Source organism: Oncorhynchus nerka, linkage group LG13, assembly GCF_034236695.1.
Source record: "Oncorhynchus nerka isolate Pitt River linkage group LG13, Oner_Uvic_2.0, whole genome shotgun sequence".
NCBI classification, from domain to species: domain Eukaryota; kingdom Metazoa; phylum Chordata; class Actinopteri; order Salmoniformes; family Salmonidae; genus Oncorhynchus; species Oncorhynchus nerka.
Window position 1 is genome coordinate 60,272,026 of NC_088408.1, and position 16,415 is coordinate 60,288,440.

Consider the following 16,415-nt stretch of genomic DNA (forward strand, 5'->3'; position numbering starts at 1 on the left):
CTGCAATGTAGAGGAAACAAAAACAACAACAAAAAACATCACTCAGAGTGCATATTATGCAGTTTAAACAAGAATGACCTGGGTAATGTAGTCTAGGCTCTGAACAGAAAACATCACTCAGAGTGCATATTATGCAGTTTAAACAAGAATGACCTGGGTAATGTAGTCTAGGCTCTGAACAGAAAACATCACTCAGAGTGCATATTATGCAGTTTAAACAAGAATGACCTGGGTAATGTAGTCTAGGCTCTGAACAGAAAACATCACTCAGAGTGCATATTATGCAGTTTAAACAAGAATGACCTGGGTAATGTAGTCTAGGCTCTGAACAGAAAACATCACTCAGAGTGCACATTATGCAGTTTAAACAAGAATGACCTGGGTAATGTAGTCTAGGCTCTGAACAGAAAACAAGAGTGTATGGCTGGAACTGAACTGCATGTATAGAATAAGCATGCCGAGGCAGATTTGTGTGTTCCAACAGTGTTTCACATGAGGGGATTGTTCGTGGAGGGATTGAGAAAGGCATGCGTCTTAGATTTCGTACTTGCGTTGTCGGGTTAACAGCCTTCATTTTGTGTGAGTGCACAATTAAAAAATGAAAGATCAACATTAGAGAAAGTAAGACAGTGTTTACAGTAAAGCATTGCAGTACACATCTTCAAACGGACAGACACCCACTGGCAAATGTATGTAAACCCTCCTCTGCTTATTAACATAGGAGAATGTCTTTCACAGTTATCACACATCATTTGGTAACATTTGTAGAGGAGCATAGACATGCACTTACTCCACATCTCGCTTTCTAATCGTCTTTCCGGACCCTAAGACCTCTGCCACACGGGATACAATGGGGTCATAGTTCATGCTGGCAACAGCAACCACTTCCTCACTCCTATAGGTGGGAGAGATACCCCGAACAACTTTTAGACAACAAACTAGGTTTAATGGAGTTCATTCTATGGTAAGGATGAACTCTACTGGATTATATAAGAACTAAACATAACAACAACAAAAAACAGAGGATTTACTTTACAAAACAACCAGGATTGATGGCTGAAAGCATCTCAGTAGACAGTAGACATACCTGGTGTAAAAGGCCACAAACTTTAGTTCGTCCACGTCCCCTTGGATGACGACATCGTCAAAGCCCTCCCCGTAACCTTGGTGATAGAATAGATACACTTTAGGTTTGTAAACAGAGTGCCACACCACCACCATACATATCACAAATGGCCTACTTCTGAATCCTAAAATGACTGAAAAGCCTCAGTGTCTGACCTCACAGCTAGGTGGCAGTACTGGCGCTACAATCTCAGAGGCATTTGGAGGAAAGCATTGGTAGTAGTCTTACCAACTTACTATTTGCAGATTCATAGTTCATAGGTCATAGTTCATAGGTCATAGTCCCCCCCCCATTCAGTCCCAATGTAACGCTTCCCAAACAATGAATACAGTGCATGAACAACACCTGTATAACTATGTGAAGAAAAAAAAAAAGAAGTTTCCAAAGTTTCAGTGGGTTAGACTGAGCATGGTGCTGGCAACACCATGGTTGTGGAATGAGGATCTGTTTACCTGCGTAGCGTAGGCTTTTCCCAAACATGGCTGACCAGAAATAGGGCACCGTTTTGATCTCAGTGGGTCTTCCCATCATGCCGAGCGCTGCCACTCTCCCTGTCAATCACAAACAAATAGAAAAAGGTCCCATAAAAACAAACCCCTGCAAATCCAGCCCCATATACGCAGCGGAGTGTTTGACCCTTTAGAGCAGGGCTGGGCAACTCCAGTCCTCCAGGGCCTGATTGGTGTCACACTTCTTCTCCATCCCTAGTGAACACAGCTGATTAGAATGTAATTTGATTAAACTGAAGATCATGATTAGGTGATTATTGGAGTCAAGTGTGTTAGCTGGGGCAAAACTGTGACACCAATCAGGCCCTCGAGGACTGGAGTTGCCCACCCCTGCTTTAGGGGGAAATGTGAAAATTCTACCCCAAACTGATCTTTTGGTATTTGTTTCATTATGATGCATTGTTTCCTTTAACACTTTATTAACACAATAACAAACACTTACCGTGCACATGGGCCATTTGCCAGTGTGGGATGTTCACCTTCTTATTGCTCCGCCCCGGAAAAGGAAACGTCACAATGTCTCCTCCGGCATAGACACCATCAATGTTAGTCTGCATTGTCTGAGGGTTAGAGGGTGTTGGGGAATAATCAGAATTGGTTGGTAACATAGGTAAGATGTTTTATATTCATCATATGTTTGTAAGTTACTTCTCATCAAGAATGTGTTTGTATAATACTGTGGCAGGGTTGCAGTATCTGTTCTATGTTGTTTGGGCCGGAAAGAGGGGAGAGGTCAAGCGTGTATCTCTTGGCTCCACAATGTCTGTGTGCCAGTCAGTCTCTGTGATCTTGTCAAGATAGGATGGATTTGATATATGCCTGTTGATATGGAGGATTGGTTTATGGTTCTGAGTTTGAGAAAGGAGACAAAGCTGAACGAATAAATTATGCCGATGCTGTCTTATCCTGTGTGTGTCTTTGCTATGAAGGACCTCAGTTGAAATGTGGAAGGAGAATTCATTGATAGACACTGAATTGATCTGAGAGTCACAGGGTTGTGATAGAGCTCATATAATTAAAGATGGACTTTGATAACTAACTCTGACTTGTGTGTGGTTTGATCTCATGATTTGGTAAATAGAGGAAATTTCCACGACAAGGGTTATCCAGAAGAAAACAGGAGCCAATGTGGAAATCAGGAGGATCTAGTACTAGACAAGCCACCTGACAAATTAGGCAACTGATGAAAAACTCACGGCTCTAGCGTTACAAATGACCCAGCAACACTTGTGCATCATTGCAATAGAGTGGCACTGTAATGAATTGTTTGACTGAAATGAGTGCATTCAAAGTATTTGTGCGTCATTAGAATTGTTGTGCGTCATCATTGTCGTTGCTACCTTGTTGACGGGGACGAAACCCTTGGAGTCCATGTGAACTCCACTCTGTTTCAGGAATCCAGTGGCTGGGCCTGACCCTGCAGGTTGAAGAGACATCGACCGCCATGAATTCACCACCGGGAATCAGAGTAACATTAGTGGTTGAGTTTGTTGAACTCTACATTTACACTCCTGCACGGCCACTGAAATGAGCGAGTGTGCTAAAGTTGAGGCTATCGCGGAACGAGCGTTTGTGTCTCTGAGCTGGCCACCTCACCTGTGCCAATAATACACACGTCCGCCCTTAGTACTTTCCCACTCTTCAGAACCACCTCTTTCAACTGTGGAACATAAAACAAAAAAAACATTGACAAAAACTGTGAGGCAACACACACATAATATTACCACTAGATTACCCGCAGTTCTGCTACTTTACTGCTTGAGTACAAAGTATCTTTGTTTTGTTGCAAGACCAGTATTGGCACACGCTTCTTTTACTGAGTCACACTTCAAATGGAGGTTGTAACTGGTTGTTATCTGGGCTGCTTATCCTTTGCTTGTTGGCACTCTGTGGTCTACTCGGGTCAAATCACACCCATTCATCAGCGTTTAATGGCTGGATACCCATTCTCCTCTTTCTCCCCAAGTGTATAGTTGCACACTTCCTCTCATAGATTTGTGTGTCATTCGCAAAGAGGGAGTTTCCGCCATAGCGAAATCCATGGGAGAGAATCTAGGCGAAGCCTGAGAATGGTCTTGACTGGCCAGCAGTGCGAAGGAAGGAGAGAGCCAACTGTGCATAATGTCATGCTGTTTCTCTCACTTTCGGAATACCTGTCCATGATGGCCAACCATCTCCGACACTTCATTCAACATGTAGAACTTCACCCTGTTCGTCTCAAACAGCTGAAAAGACAGACAGAGCCAGAGAGAGCACTGGGTTAAGGTTCATAAGATCAAAGCTACTTCTCAAAGAGTTAAGCTTAACTGGCGGTGAGGCGGCAACCCTCCCTATAAATAGCCTCTTCATAACGGATTATTAACACTATGTATTATGGTACAAGGCATGACTGTTTCCACAGTCTCCCTCTGCTGTGTCTTATCAGCAGGGAACATGCAGTGTTACATCAACAACATGGTATACGGAGGCCCTACACACACATGGCCGTGCATGCATGCACACACCAGGGATACACCCGGTATACCCTCCCCTGAAAAAAAAACAGGATTAAAATGGACAATATATACCTGATTGTTTAAATAAGTGCATGAGCACCGATAAGAATATACTGTACTAGACATATTCCCTTTTGGTGCCTGGTGCATTGAGCCCAAGGAACATGATTCACATTTATAGTATATGTTTCTATGTGTAGAAATGCTGATGAGGGTGTTCTAGAGGTATCAGGGCCATTTTCCCAGGGGCGGGTCCCTACCTTCATTATGGCTTTCCCTACTTTCTCCCCCAGAGCTTTCCGAAAAGGGACTGCTTCTATCCCAATGATGGAGACAGAGTGGGCCTTGTCAGTGAGAGCGGCAGCCACCTCCATACCTAACGCAGAACACTGATGATTACTCATTCACACATAGAAGTGCTACAGTACTACTATAAACACAAAAGACTCCACAAGCTACAATTTTTAAGGCTTTAACGTAGCCTTCATGAACCCTTTATAAATATTCGACATGTGTGAATTTACATCTACTGCATGTCTGTCATCTCTCTCACCAACAAAGGATGTTCCCACAATCACAGCATTCTTGTTGTTGGCCAACCTGGCTACGTTATTAGCATCTTCAGGGGTCCTGAGGTGAAACACATTCCTAACATCCTGGCCTTTATAGTTCAATGGCTTGGGTCTGACAAAAGACAAAGAACAGTGGTATACCCGTGTCAATAGAACAATGACTCATGTCAAAACTGGTTATATCAATCACAACAGGATTTAATTCCATTTTATTGCATTCAACCAAAGACTATTTCCGGTCACTCCTCACTTGCTTCCTGTGGCAATGAAAAGCCTCCTGTATTCCATCCTAGAGCCGTCTTGAAAAGTAACAGCCTTCATCTTGACGTCCACTGCCACAGCCTATGGCATCCAAACATCACAGTTAGAAAGAGAACATGGGTGTCACCAAGGGGATGTGTTCATTAGGGACACCGAACTAAAAGTTTTGCAACGGAAAACTCATATCTTCTCATTGGAAGATGTTCAGGTAGCCACTCCATTTCAAAACTCCCTACTTTACATGGATTCAAATGTAGCCCATATAATCCGTGTTTCAGGTCTCACCTCCTTCTCCGTGAGAAGCTCGATGTCATGGGCTTGGAGGAAGTCTATGGAGCGCAGCTGGAGCTGCTCTGCTGTGCTCTCTAAGGACTGAGGGGGAGACAGTTAGTTACAGTACACCACAGACAGGATTTTATGGGGTGACGTTTGCTAAATTGAAATGTTATAGGTGAAGTTCATTGAAGAAATAGCACTTTTATGATGCTAACGCAACGTTAAATTGGTTGGTTTCGCTTTCAACATTATCCCAATTTAAATCGCAACGTCAGCAAACCGTTTTCCCATAGATATCACGGCCAAATGTCAACATTGGCCAGGACCAATATTATCCCAAGATTACAGGCTAAAGATGGGTTCAGGATGGGTTAATACTAGCAATAACAAAATGGTAAGTATTTTGGAGCATGACATCTCTGGGAAGAATATATAATCTGCTGTGAAACACAGTAGGGCATAACTGGTAGACCGTCGATCAGCAATTTCAACCATATTTGTATCCAGAAGAACCCTCATGGACACTAAGTCTTTATGGGGATAATCCTTGTGTAGTCTCTGTGGTGTGCTCTGGATCTCTGTACAAACCTTACTCAGTTTAGGCCTGTCATAGGGTGGGTATTTGTCCATGGTGCACATGACAATGCGATCGGTGAAGCCCTCCTGTCTCAACGTCTCAGCGCACACCAGCCCTGCTGGACCTGGAGGCACAAGACACTGGTTTAACGTCTATGTAGGATCTTAGATCCTTGCTATCAGAACTAAACCCATGCTCCGTTTACCAGAACTATTTGGGAGAAAAAAATAATAGTGAATCGGAGCGTGGATTCAGTTTAGATACCAGACACAATCTTAGAGCGGTGTAAACAAACAAAACATTTTTTAAAGAGCACCATAAATAGGGTTGCAAAGGGAGGGTATATTACTGGAAACTTTCTACGTTTACCAGTAAACTACCAGAATTGTGGTATCTTTCAAGGATTTCATGTAATCTACCACAAGACATCTAGTGGCCCTTTTGGGTACTTCAGATTATCACAAGTCTCTAATTATCTCTGTCCTCTGTGTGGCCTTATCACATGTAAAAAAATACACTGAGTGCACAAAACATTAGGAACACCTTCCTAATATTGAGTTGCACCCCCTTTTGCCCTCAGAACAGCCTCAATTCGTCTGGGCATGGACTCTAGGAGGCGTCGAAAGCTTTCCACAGGGATGCTGGCCCATGTTGACTCCAATGATTCCCACAATTGTGCCAAATTGGCTGGATGTCCTTTAAGTGGTGGGCCATTCTTGATACACATGGGAAACTGTTGTGTGGAAAAACCCAGCTGTGTTGCAATTCTTGACACACTCAAACCTGGCTGGCACCTACTACCATACCTCGTTGAAAGGCACTTCAATATTTTGTCTTGCCCATTCACCCTCTGAATGGCACACAATCCATGTCTCAAGTCATTAAAAAAATCCTTCTTTAACCCGTCTCCTCCCCTTCATCGACACTGATTGAAGTGGATCATCAATAAGGGATCATAGCTTTCACCTGGATTCACCTGGTCAGTCATGGAAAGATGTCTTAATGTTTTATACACTCAAGAGTATATTAAATAATTTAATAAAAAACAGAATGACAAAGCTGTAAAATATTATCCCAAATATAAACCATTAACTTAGTGAATACCAATGGTGTTTAATATGAGGGTTTCAGCATGAAATATAATTTATATATGGTTTTATAAACTTGTGTTTATTTTACTATGTCAATACGTATTTGTTGTCACTGTTTTGGCGTCAACCTGGTGGCAGTTGTGAAAAAAGTCGATAGTTGGAAGAGTTGCAGAGTTAATTGAAAATAATGCCATTGTTGATGCTTTTTTCATCTACTAGAAACTCATGGACAATATTCACACAGATATAATAAATGAATACTGTATATGAATGCATTTTTGGAAAGTTATTCGTATAAATGATCAAAGTTACAATAAATTGCCATAGATTTTCTGTTAATTACCAAAAATGTTGGTAAATTACCAGTAGCTTTGCAACACTAACCATCACCTAAAAACCTGTTTGTTGCGGTAATGTTTGGGAGCTGCCATCTATCCTTTTTTGGAATACTCAGGACCTATAATGAACCAAACACAGATGGTTCCAGTCCTAGTCGACAGTTTGAACAGACGTCTATTCACCAGCTGTGTGTGAGTGCAAGGAGATGCTCAATGGCCAACTCACCTGATCCAACGATGAGGATGTGGCTGAAGCCAGTGCTGGAGTTAATGACTGCTGAACATCGGGCCATGGCCTTTGACCTCTTCTGTGACTGAAGATCCTGGAAGATGAAAATGTTTGCCAGGTCAACAAAGGGGAATTAGTTGATTTAGAACAATGATCTGTTCTAGATCGTCCCAAAATATCTTTACCTGTTTATTAGCGCGAATTATCACCTTGTCCTTTTCAACTCGGACCTGAAGCAAACAGACATGAGCGATGTGTACACGGTTTTTGACGATGCTTAGAGACAGTATGTGAAGGCAGGGAATGTGAATGGCACGGCGAACCGAACGAGGAAGGTCACCTGGAAGGTGGGCAGGCTGTCCAGCCCAGGAAAGTCCTCAATGTCTCCTGTAGCGATGTTGAAACAAGCTCCGTGCCAGGGGCAACGCACGTGCCCTTTGGACAAGACACCTGCAACACACAAAGATATATATTCCACTGTATCATACACCAATCCACCTCAGAGCTGGTTTGTAACAGAAGACAGCAAAAAGATACCATAGCAATATTACATCAGACAAGCAAACAATGTAGAACCGGACTCACCTTTGACCAGCGGTGCCCCATAATGTGGACACTTGTGCCCAATGGCAGAAAACTCTCCATGTTCTTTGATGAGCAGCGCTCTGCCACTTCCCAAATCAACCTCTCGCATCCTATGCAGGGATAAGAGCATACACACACACACACACACACACACACACACACACACACACACAGGAAGAGAGAAAATATCTGAGTGAAAAAAAGGACTGGTTGCAGCCATAACAATTCCAGGTGATTGACCTTATATGTTGTCTTTTGTTTGGCCTTACTGTCCATTTTCCATGTCCTTGACATGACACACTGAGGCCTCCACGTAGTCGCGGGGTTTGTAGAGCCTAAGGGGTGCGGCAGCGGCGTCCTCGTCGGAGCAGTGTCCCAGCGCTCCGTTTGGCCTGCAGTCAGAGAAGGGGCTTGCCTTTCCATTGGGTGACATCACATCTGCTTCCTTGTCTTTCTCCAAGAGGGTAAGCTCCACTTTCACCTCAACTGCAGGACAGATCATTAGAAATATGACACACTTTTCAGGCTGATCTTCACCCAGTCACTTGTTTCTAATCTTATCAGACGGTACAGTTCATCATTTTCACCCACATCCTCAACTTTTAAGCCACCAGCCACCCCTGATATTCTTATTCATTTTCCCTTTGATTACCATACCCAGCAGACTCCCAATGGAGAAGGGTTTCTGTATCGAATGAAACCGACTTGATCATGAAAATTATTTTGCTGTGTGACAAAAAAAGGTCCAGCACAGTCATTCTGAATTCCCTGAAAAATACCCTTTTGAGTGACTAAAATGCACTACATACAAAAGTATGTGGACACCTGCTCGTCGAACAGCTCATTGCAAAATCATGAGCATTATAATGGAGTTGGACACCTCCCTGCTAGAACAGCCTCCACTCTTCTGGGAAGGCTTTCCATTAGATGTTGGAACATTGCTGCGGGGACTTGCTTCCATTCGGCCACAAGAGCATTAGTGAGGTCGGGCACGGATGTTGGGCGATTAGGCCTGGCTCACAGTCGGCGTTCCAATTCATCCCAAAAGTGTTCGATAGGGTTGAGGTCAGGGCTCTGTGCAGGCCAGTCATGTTGGAAGCACACCAATCGACAAAACATTTCTGTATGAACCTCGCTTTGTACATGGGGGCATTGTCATGCTGAAACAGGTAAGGGGCCTTCCCCAAACTGTTGCCACAAAGTTGAAAGCACAGAATCATCTAGAATTTAATTGTATGCTGTAGTGTTAAGATTTCCCTTCACTGGAACTAAGGGGCCTAGCCATAACCGAGAAAAACAGCCCAGGTAGCTTCTCCTGGCATCTGCCAAAAGGTGAAGCGGGATTCATCGCTCCAGAGTCCAATGGTGGTAAGCTTTACACCACTCCAGCCGATGCTTGGCATTGCACATGGTGATCTTAGGCTTGTGTGCGGCTACTCGGCCATGGAAACACATTTCATGAAGCTCCCGACAAACAGTTCTTGTGCTGACGTTGCTTCCAGAGGACAGCCGATTTCTACTCACTAAGCGCTTCAGCACTTGGTAGTATGCTTGATTTTATACACCTGTCAGCAATGGGTGTGGCTGAAATAGCCAAATCCACTCATTTGAAGGGGTGTCCACATCCTGTTTGCCATGTAGTGAATCACCCATCATATTTTTGGGGAATTAGAAATGCTCAAAATTTGAGAAAAATGTATCTCTCTCTCATAGTTAATTACCAGGAAGTACTACCAGAAAAGACAGGCTGAGTGGGAGGAGAGCTTACATTTATGAGCTTGCTTGACTGACAGCTCCATGTCAAGTAACTTGGAAGCAGAGAGCAGTGCTGCAGTAAAATCATCTCAAGCAAATTTGGTGATGCACAAAGCAACTCAAACAACATTTAAATTGCATCGATGATGTCAATTTGTTATATACATCCCCAGTTTGGCATGTCTGTTATGGTCGGTTCACAAGCAGCACTGACGGCTGCGTTGACATGACAACTGCGTCAGAGTTTTGACTGACCCCCCCTTTTTGCTCCATGCTGGCTGAAGACCTAGCTAGCCAACACCAGACACAGATGTAAAAGGAAACATAAGTATCTTTGCCACAGACAAATAGTGTAAACTTTTCATTATATTTGCAGATAGCTATATAAACCACACCTCTCTGCAAACACACCTTCTCTGACATTGGTTAAAAAAGTCTGTACTCATTTAAATTAGGTAAGAGAATATCATGTTGCCATTGGTATATTTAAAAAAAAGAGTTAGAGTGATGTCACTATCCCCTTAATAATCCCGCCTCCTGAATCCAAGTGTTGGACATGGGGGAGGGGACCAGTAACTTTATGATCACACTTTATCAAACGTAGAGGCAACAGTCACTGTTCATACTTTGGTCATCATACTTTGATCTGGTTTCATCCAATTTCATGAAAAACATGATTTTGACAGTTCAGATACAGTATATATTTAGGATCACTACACTATGCATTAGATATGTTCCTGAATAACATACAAGCCTAAGTGGATGTGTGGGTTTATTTGTTGTGAGGTGCCCAAGAGGCATTTGATGACAGTTGCCTCTGGGGTTTGTATTTCTTCATTCGAAGAAATGGTTTTGTAACCCGTTTTCACTGCAGCTAGCTTTATCTCTTCGGCTGGAGAAATGTGCTGACCATCCGGTTCTTACATAGTAATCTGGCAGGAATGTTCACCTGCTGAGCGAGTCTTAATTAAAACCACTGGAAAATCATGAGAGTGACTGCAATCGCAGGAGAGGAAAGGGGAGAGGCTCCATCCCCAGACTAATATGGGATCTTTATTTTTGCGAGAGATATTATAGAATCTTACATAAGAGGAATTCACAATTTGTACATTAGATTTGCAATAGAGATATATATTTTTGATGATCTTTCTTTTGATTTTAAATAGCATAAAATCACATCCACAGATCAGGACCATTCTGAATCCATAAGTTGATCCTCAACCATATGCTCCATGCTGAAGTCAGAATCTCTCCTAAAACATCATATTTGATAAGAGATATACCGTATAGAAATACAATGAAGAGTAACACCATCATTTAACATGATATAACAAACTCAATCATTATTTCATTAAATTAATCTAATGTAAGCCGGCACAACCCATTCATGTGCATTAGCAATTTTGAAAAATATTTTAAAATCATATAGAACGTGTATATTATGGTCCTCTACTCATCTTCTCCTGGACAGGGGTTTATTTGTCAATGATTAGCAAACCATGTCAGATGACTCTGTCCTAAAACCTGTTACCTTTAACTGAGTCTTTGGCGATCTGCCCATGATGTGTAGCTGTGTAACCAAGCCATTGCTTTCATACTGTAAATAACATGCATGAAGTGTCATTTTTACCATCATACACATTGCTAAATAAATATGGGTGCTTTGCAGTTCTATATATGACCTTTTCTTCTAGCAATGCAAACTGCTTTGTTTTTGGATTCTACCTGCTTAGTTAAGGGACCTTTCTCTCCACTGAGATTCTCCAATGCATCAACTAGGAAAACTGAGCGAATTGTACACCTCGGGACAAACATACCCTTGCTTGTCATTGAAGGAAGAGATACTCCGACATAGAATGCAGTATAATCTGCATTCTCATTGAAGGAAGAGATACTCCGACATAGAATGCAGTATAATCTGCATTCTCATTGAAGGAAGAGATACTCCGACATAGAATACAGTATAATCTCCCCTATCCCTCTCCTCTTTCCCCCATTCCCACACACTTCTACTATACTTTTCATTCAGAAGCATCATGTGCTGCATCTTTTTGAGTGGGCACTGATGGACTTTCCAGTCTTAGAAACAATTCCGCGTTTACAATATGTTGCTGAAATATTTTATTGGACCAAATTGAGGGGCAACGTGCATGACATCTCAGCTCCCACTAATACATCTGCTTTTCACTGATTCTGCAGAAACTCTGTGTTCTGGAATATTTTGACTAAGCCCACGTTTTTTTTCTGGAATTTGCAGCATCATGACAATACACTTAGAGAATCACCATCATCTTCAATGTTCCTCTTCACGATTGAATGTTTAACCCTAAATACAGTGTAACAATAAATACAGGAGTCATTACAATACATGTTCATCTGTACGTACAGGAATAACTACAGAGTAAGGGCACTAATGATGGTGTGATACTGTGTTTTACAGATTGAAAACATGTATTTATCTCACATTGTGTCAAATCCGTTTTTGTCTGGTTCAGTGTCTGATTTTGTTGACTATACTGGTGCTCATCACTGTTGTGTCCAAGGTTCCATTCAGGGGCCCATTTGTTTCCTACAGACTCGGACTAATTAGACTTTCACAGTGAGGGGTATCTATTCCAACACACCACCCTCAAAAAAATCTCCCTATAGTACTGGAAACAAGTTCCCTATCCCCTACACATTATATATTGCGGTGGTTGTTTTTGTGAAAATTATGCTTAAAAAAACAACAACACCAAAACGAATTAAAAATCGCTCTCCTTATGCACTGTTGAAAGTCAAAGACTTAAGAACAACCAGAGATTTAAAAAATAATAATAATAAAGTAATGCGTTTGATTTTCAACACTTACTGCCCCCTCAAACAAGCTGACTGCATTTAAACAGCAATGTGTTTGCTTTGAAACAGCCATACATCCGCAATCCTACATTTTCAGTTTCGCTGCTACAGTAATGCAGCCACATCAGACTAGGTGACCGATATAGCGTAGCCTAGTGGTTAGAGCGTTGGACTAGTAACCGAAAGGTTGCAAGTTCAAATCCCTGAGCTGACAAGGTACAAATCTGTCGTTCTGCCCCTGAACAGGCAGTTAACCCACTATTCCTAGGCCGTCATTGAAAATAAGAATTTGTTCTTAACTGACTTGCCTAGTAAAATCTATTCTCAACGTAGAGAATCCAAAATAGATGTGCCATGGTTACATTTCCTGGTGCCTGTTAAACGCAGAGCTGCAGCATTTTATTTTTATTTTTTACATGCAACTCGAGTTTCAGGTCAGGGTCAAAGAAGACGTCAACGTTTCTGGCCCTAGGCTTTACATCGGTGGACAAATGAGCAAGGTTATTTACAGTATGGGTTCGAGCAAGGTGACAGGCGAAAAGAACGACCTCGGATTTCTTATCATTGAAATTTGTCCGACATCCCACATTTGATGTCATTTAAGACACTTATATATATTTTTTACCTTTATTTTAAAATTGTATTAAAATCAAATTTAAGGCTTTATTATCTCCTTCCTATAACTCTGATCTTTGACCTCCCTACGAGCCAGGACACAGCCTGAGATCCTCTTGGCAGGGCCTCTTAGCTCCTTCCTATAACTCTGATCTTTGACCTCCCTACGAGCCAGGACACAGCCTGAGATCCTCTTGGCAGGGCCTCTTAGCTCCTTCCTATAACTCTGATCTTTGACCTCCCTACGAGCCAGGACACAGCCTGAGATCCTCTTGGCAGGGCCTCTTAGCTCCTTCCTATAACTCTGATCTTTGACCTCCCTACGAGCCAGGACACAGCCTGAGATCCTCTTGGCAGGGCCTCTTAGCTCCTTCCTATAACTCTGATCTTTGACCTCCCTACGAGCCAGGACACAGCCTGAGATCCTCTTGGCAGGGCATTGTGGACCATTCTAAAGTCTAGGTTGAAAACGAAAGGAGACCAGGAATTTGCCATGAGGGGCCCTAGACTTTGGAATGGTCTGCCAGAGGACATCAGGCTTGCAGATTCAGCATCTCTTTTGAAATCCCTACTGAAGACACACTTCTATAAAGATGCATTTGAAATCCTACATTAAAAGTACGATTTTAACTAGCTATCTTTTTTCATTCTCCTTCCTCCGGTCTTTGTTTGTACTTTTCATTTTATGATGTGAAGCACTTAATTACTTGTATTATACAAATAAAGCTCTTATTATTACATTGTGCCGTACATTTGAAACTCATATTTGACTATGCAATCCTTTTGAAGGCAATGCAATTGAGAGCATAAGAATTCATCCTCCACAAAATGCCATGCTACAAAAGGCAGTCGGGAGGGGAGTTTGTATGACCTATATATATATAGCTGGAGAACAAGTGCCAATTATTCCAGGATTTTAAAGGAGGGAAGGAAAACGGGATGGGGAAGGTGGCCACCTGGTTTGCTTTTGGAGAGGCATCCTCCCATGATGGGCCCAGGGTAGAGCCAGGAGGTCTGGCTGGAGGAAGCCCAGGGGAGGTGAGGGGGAGACAGGGTCAGATCCTGGGGTTGGGTTGCTGGGTTGGGAGGTAACGATGACAACGTTGAAATGGGGGTATCAGCACGTGCAGGTGTAGGTCCAGGCCAGCCATCGTAGACCTCAGCTCCTCCACATCACCACCTGGGAAGAGGGAGAGTGATAAACAACAGAGTGTCTGAAAAGCCCAGTGGAGGCTGGTGGAGGGAGAACAATGTGTTGATTACATTGAGCCAGTCCTCACATTTATCCCTCCACCAGCTACGCTGGAAAAGCCCGAACATCAGACAGCACCACTAGACAGCTCTATAAAAGCTTCTCACATGACTACTCGTCATTCTATTTCAAATACTTGTTTCGATGTCTCACTATGGGAATGCGCCTAGGCGTGTCCGTAAGCCCGAAGTATCCAATCACATAGCGTCTGTTGGAGACAGACAGGTCGAGTGGCGAATGAGGTGAGCCACTCTCGAGTTTCAAGTTTTAATGTCACATGCACAAGTACAGTGAAATGCCTTTCTTGCAAGCTCTAACCCCAACAATGCAGTAATCAATAACCATGTAATACTAAAAATAACAAGGTAGAACAAAAACACATGAGATAAAAAGAAGAACACGATAATGTAAGTAAACATACTATGTACAGGGTCAGTTCCAGCACCATATTTACAATGTGCAGTGATCAATGTAAGGTGTATAAGATAAACAGAGTTGCAGCAGTGTACTCTATATGATGATTGTATGTGAGTGGGTGTGTAGAGTCAGTATAAATGTATGTGCATATTATGTGTGTGTGTGAGCAAATGATGGAGTGAGTATGTGTGTTGGATTGTCAGTGTGCGTAAGTGTGTAGAGCCCTGTGAGTGTGCATAGAGACAGATAGTCCGTGTAGCCAAACTGGTCAATCTGGCCTCTCTTTGCTACAGCGCACCTTAGCAAGGGTAGCTGCTAGCTAGCTAACGCAGCACTAGCCTCGCGGCTGTAGCGTTCCCACTGTGCACATCCTAGCTAGCTTTAGCAAGGCTTCTACGAAGTATCTTACGCCTTACTAAAGCCAGAACTTACACATTGTTTTTACAACAGGCATTTTCAGCATAGCCCTGTTCTACACAATGGCCACTGCTGCCCCAACCCTAGACGAGCCTACCACAGCACTCAAACAACCACATTCTTGTGCTTGTGGCTAGTTGGAAGGATTTTATGCAACAATTGTCTGTTAAGGGAGCATGCTCAAGAAGCACTCGACAACACAGTGTCCTGTAAGCATGGTCAATTTCTCTCTAGAGTGTGTTTGAAAAGGAGGCTAAAATGCGCCACTATCTCTACCCCCTCCCTCCACTCTCAGCCACCGGCCAAGGCTCAACTCCCCACAACCCACCACAACGTCGAGTGGCCAGCTCCCTTGGGGGCCCAGGATCCCGGAAGGGACCAATACGATGGGAAAAGACTACCATCCCCCTAAGCAACTGCTTCCCGCATTCCCAGCCTGCATCAGAGAGGCTAGGAGCTCATGGGATAAGCCCCTTGCCAGCAATATCCTGGCTAGGGGTTTCCCGAGAATGGACATTAACAATATGGAAGAATCTGGGTTTTCCGACCCTCCCGTGGTGGAACCGTCACTGGTTTGCCACTTCCAACCAACACTACTGGAAGTTCCCTCCCTAGAAAGACAGAGCGTTTTTTCTGCCTCCATTTTCCATAAGACGTACAAAGCCCTGGTCTTGTCAATCAGAGCACTTAACCTGACCTCTTTATTGTTGGCTTTCCAAGCAGAGTTAGTGAAGGATGTGTGGAAGCAACTGGATTCGGGGACCCTGAATAAGGATGCTTGGGATGAGATCTGTATGATTACGGATCTAAACCTCCGGGCTTCACGTAATGCCATCCCTGGCTGTGGTCATACCGTAAGCCTGGCGGTGTTGGAAGAAAGGGCACTTTGGCTAAGCTTTTCCAGCTTAACAGACAAAGAAACAGTGGACCTTTTGGATGCCCATGACACCCAAGGAGTTGTTCGGCCCGCTGTTGACTCCATGCAGATGTGTGAAATGCGTATGAAAGAAGGCGAAGTCTCCCAGGCCCCGTGGCAATCTGTTGGTCACTGCAACTCGTCAT

General features: G+C 43.2%; 1 protein-coding gene across 3 annotated transcripts in view; it reads right to left on the reverse strand.

Moving 5' to 3' along the window:
• Positions 1-16,415, reverse strand: part of LOC115139756 (apoptosis-inducing factor 3) — a 50,203-nt gene that overhangs the window by 1,559 nt on the left and 32,229 nt on the right. For all 3 annotated transcript variants that reach the window (XM_065026517.1, XM_029677500.2, XM_065026518.1), the window contains 18 exons: positions 14,224-14,447; positions 8,329-8,545; positions 8,060-8,169; positions 7,815-7,924; positions 7,660-7,704; positions 7,472-7,568; positions 5,828-5,940; positions 5,249-5,335; positions 4,953-5,044; positions 4,684-4,814; positions 4,391-4,506; positions 3,789-3,860; positions 3,232-3,295; positions 2,976-3,052; positions 2,078-2,195; positions 1,579-1,677; positions 1,088-1,163; positions 791-895 (listed from right to left, as the gene is read on the reverse strand). In XM_065026517.1, the coding sequence (XP_064882589.1) occupies positions 791-895; positions 1,088-1,163; positions 1,579-1,677; positions 2,078-2,195; positions 2,976-3,052; positions 3,232-3,295; positions 3,789-3,860; positions 4,391-4,506; positions 4,684-4,814; positions 4,953-5,044; positions 5,249-5,335; positions 5,828-5,940; positions 7,472-7,568; positions 7,660-7,704; positions 7,815-7,924; positions 8,060-8,169; positions 8,329-8,545; positions 14,224-14,254 (1,760 nt within the window). In that variant the 5' untranslated portion in view covers positions 14,255-14,447. The remainder of the gene's footprint in view (positions 1-790; positions 896-1,087; positions 1,164-1,578; positions 1,678-2,077; positions 2,196-2,975; positions 3,053-3,231; positions 3,296-3,788; positions 3,861-4,390; positions 4,507-4,683; positions 4,815-4,952; positions 5,045-5,248; positions 5,336-5,827; positions 5,941-7,471; positions 7,569-7,659; positions 7,705-7,814; positions 7,925-8,059; positions 8,170-8,328; positions 8,546-14,223; positions 14,448-16,415) is intronic.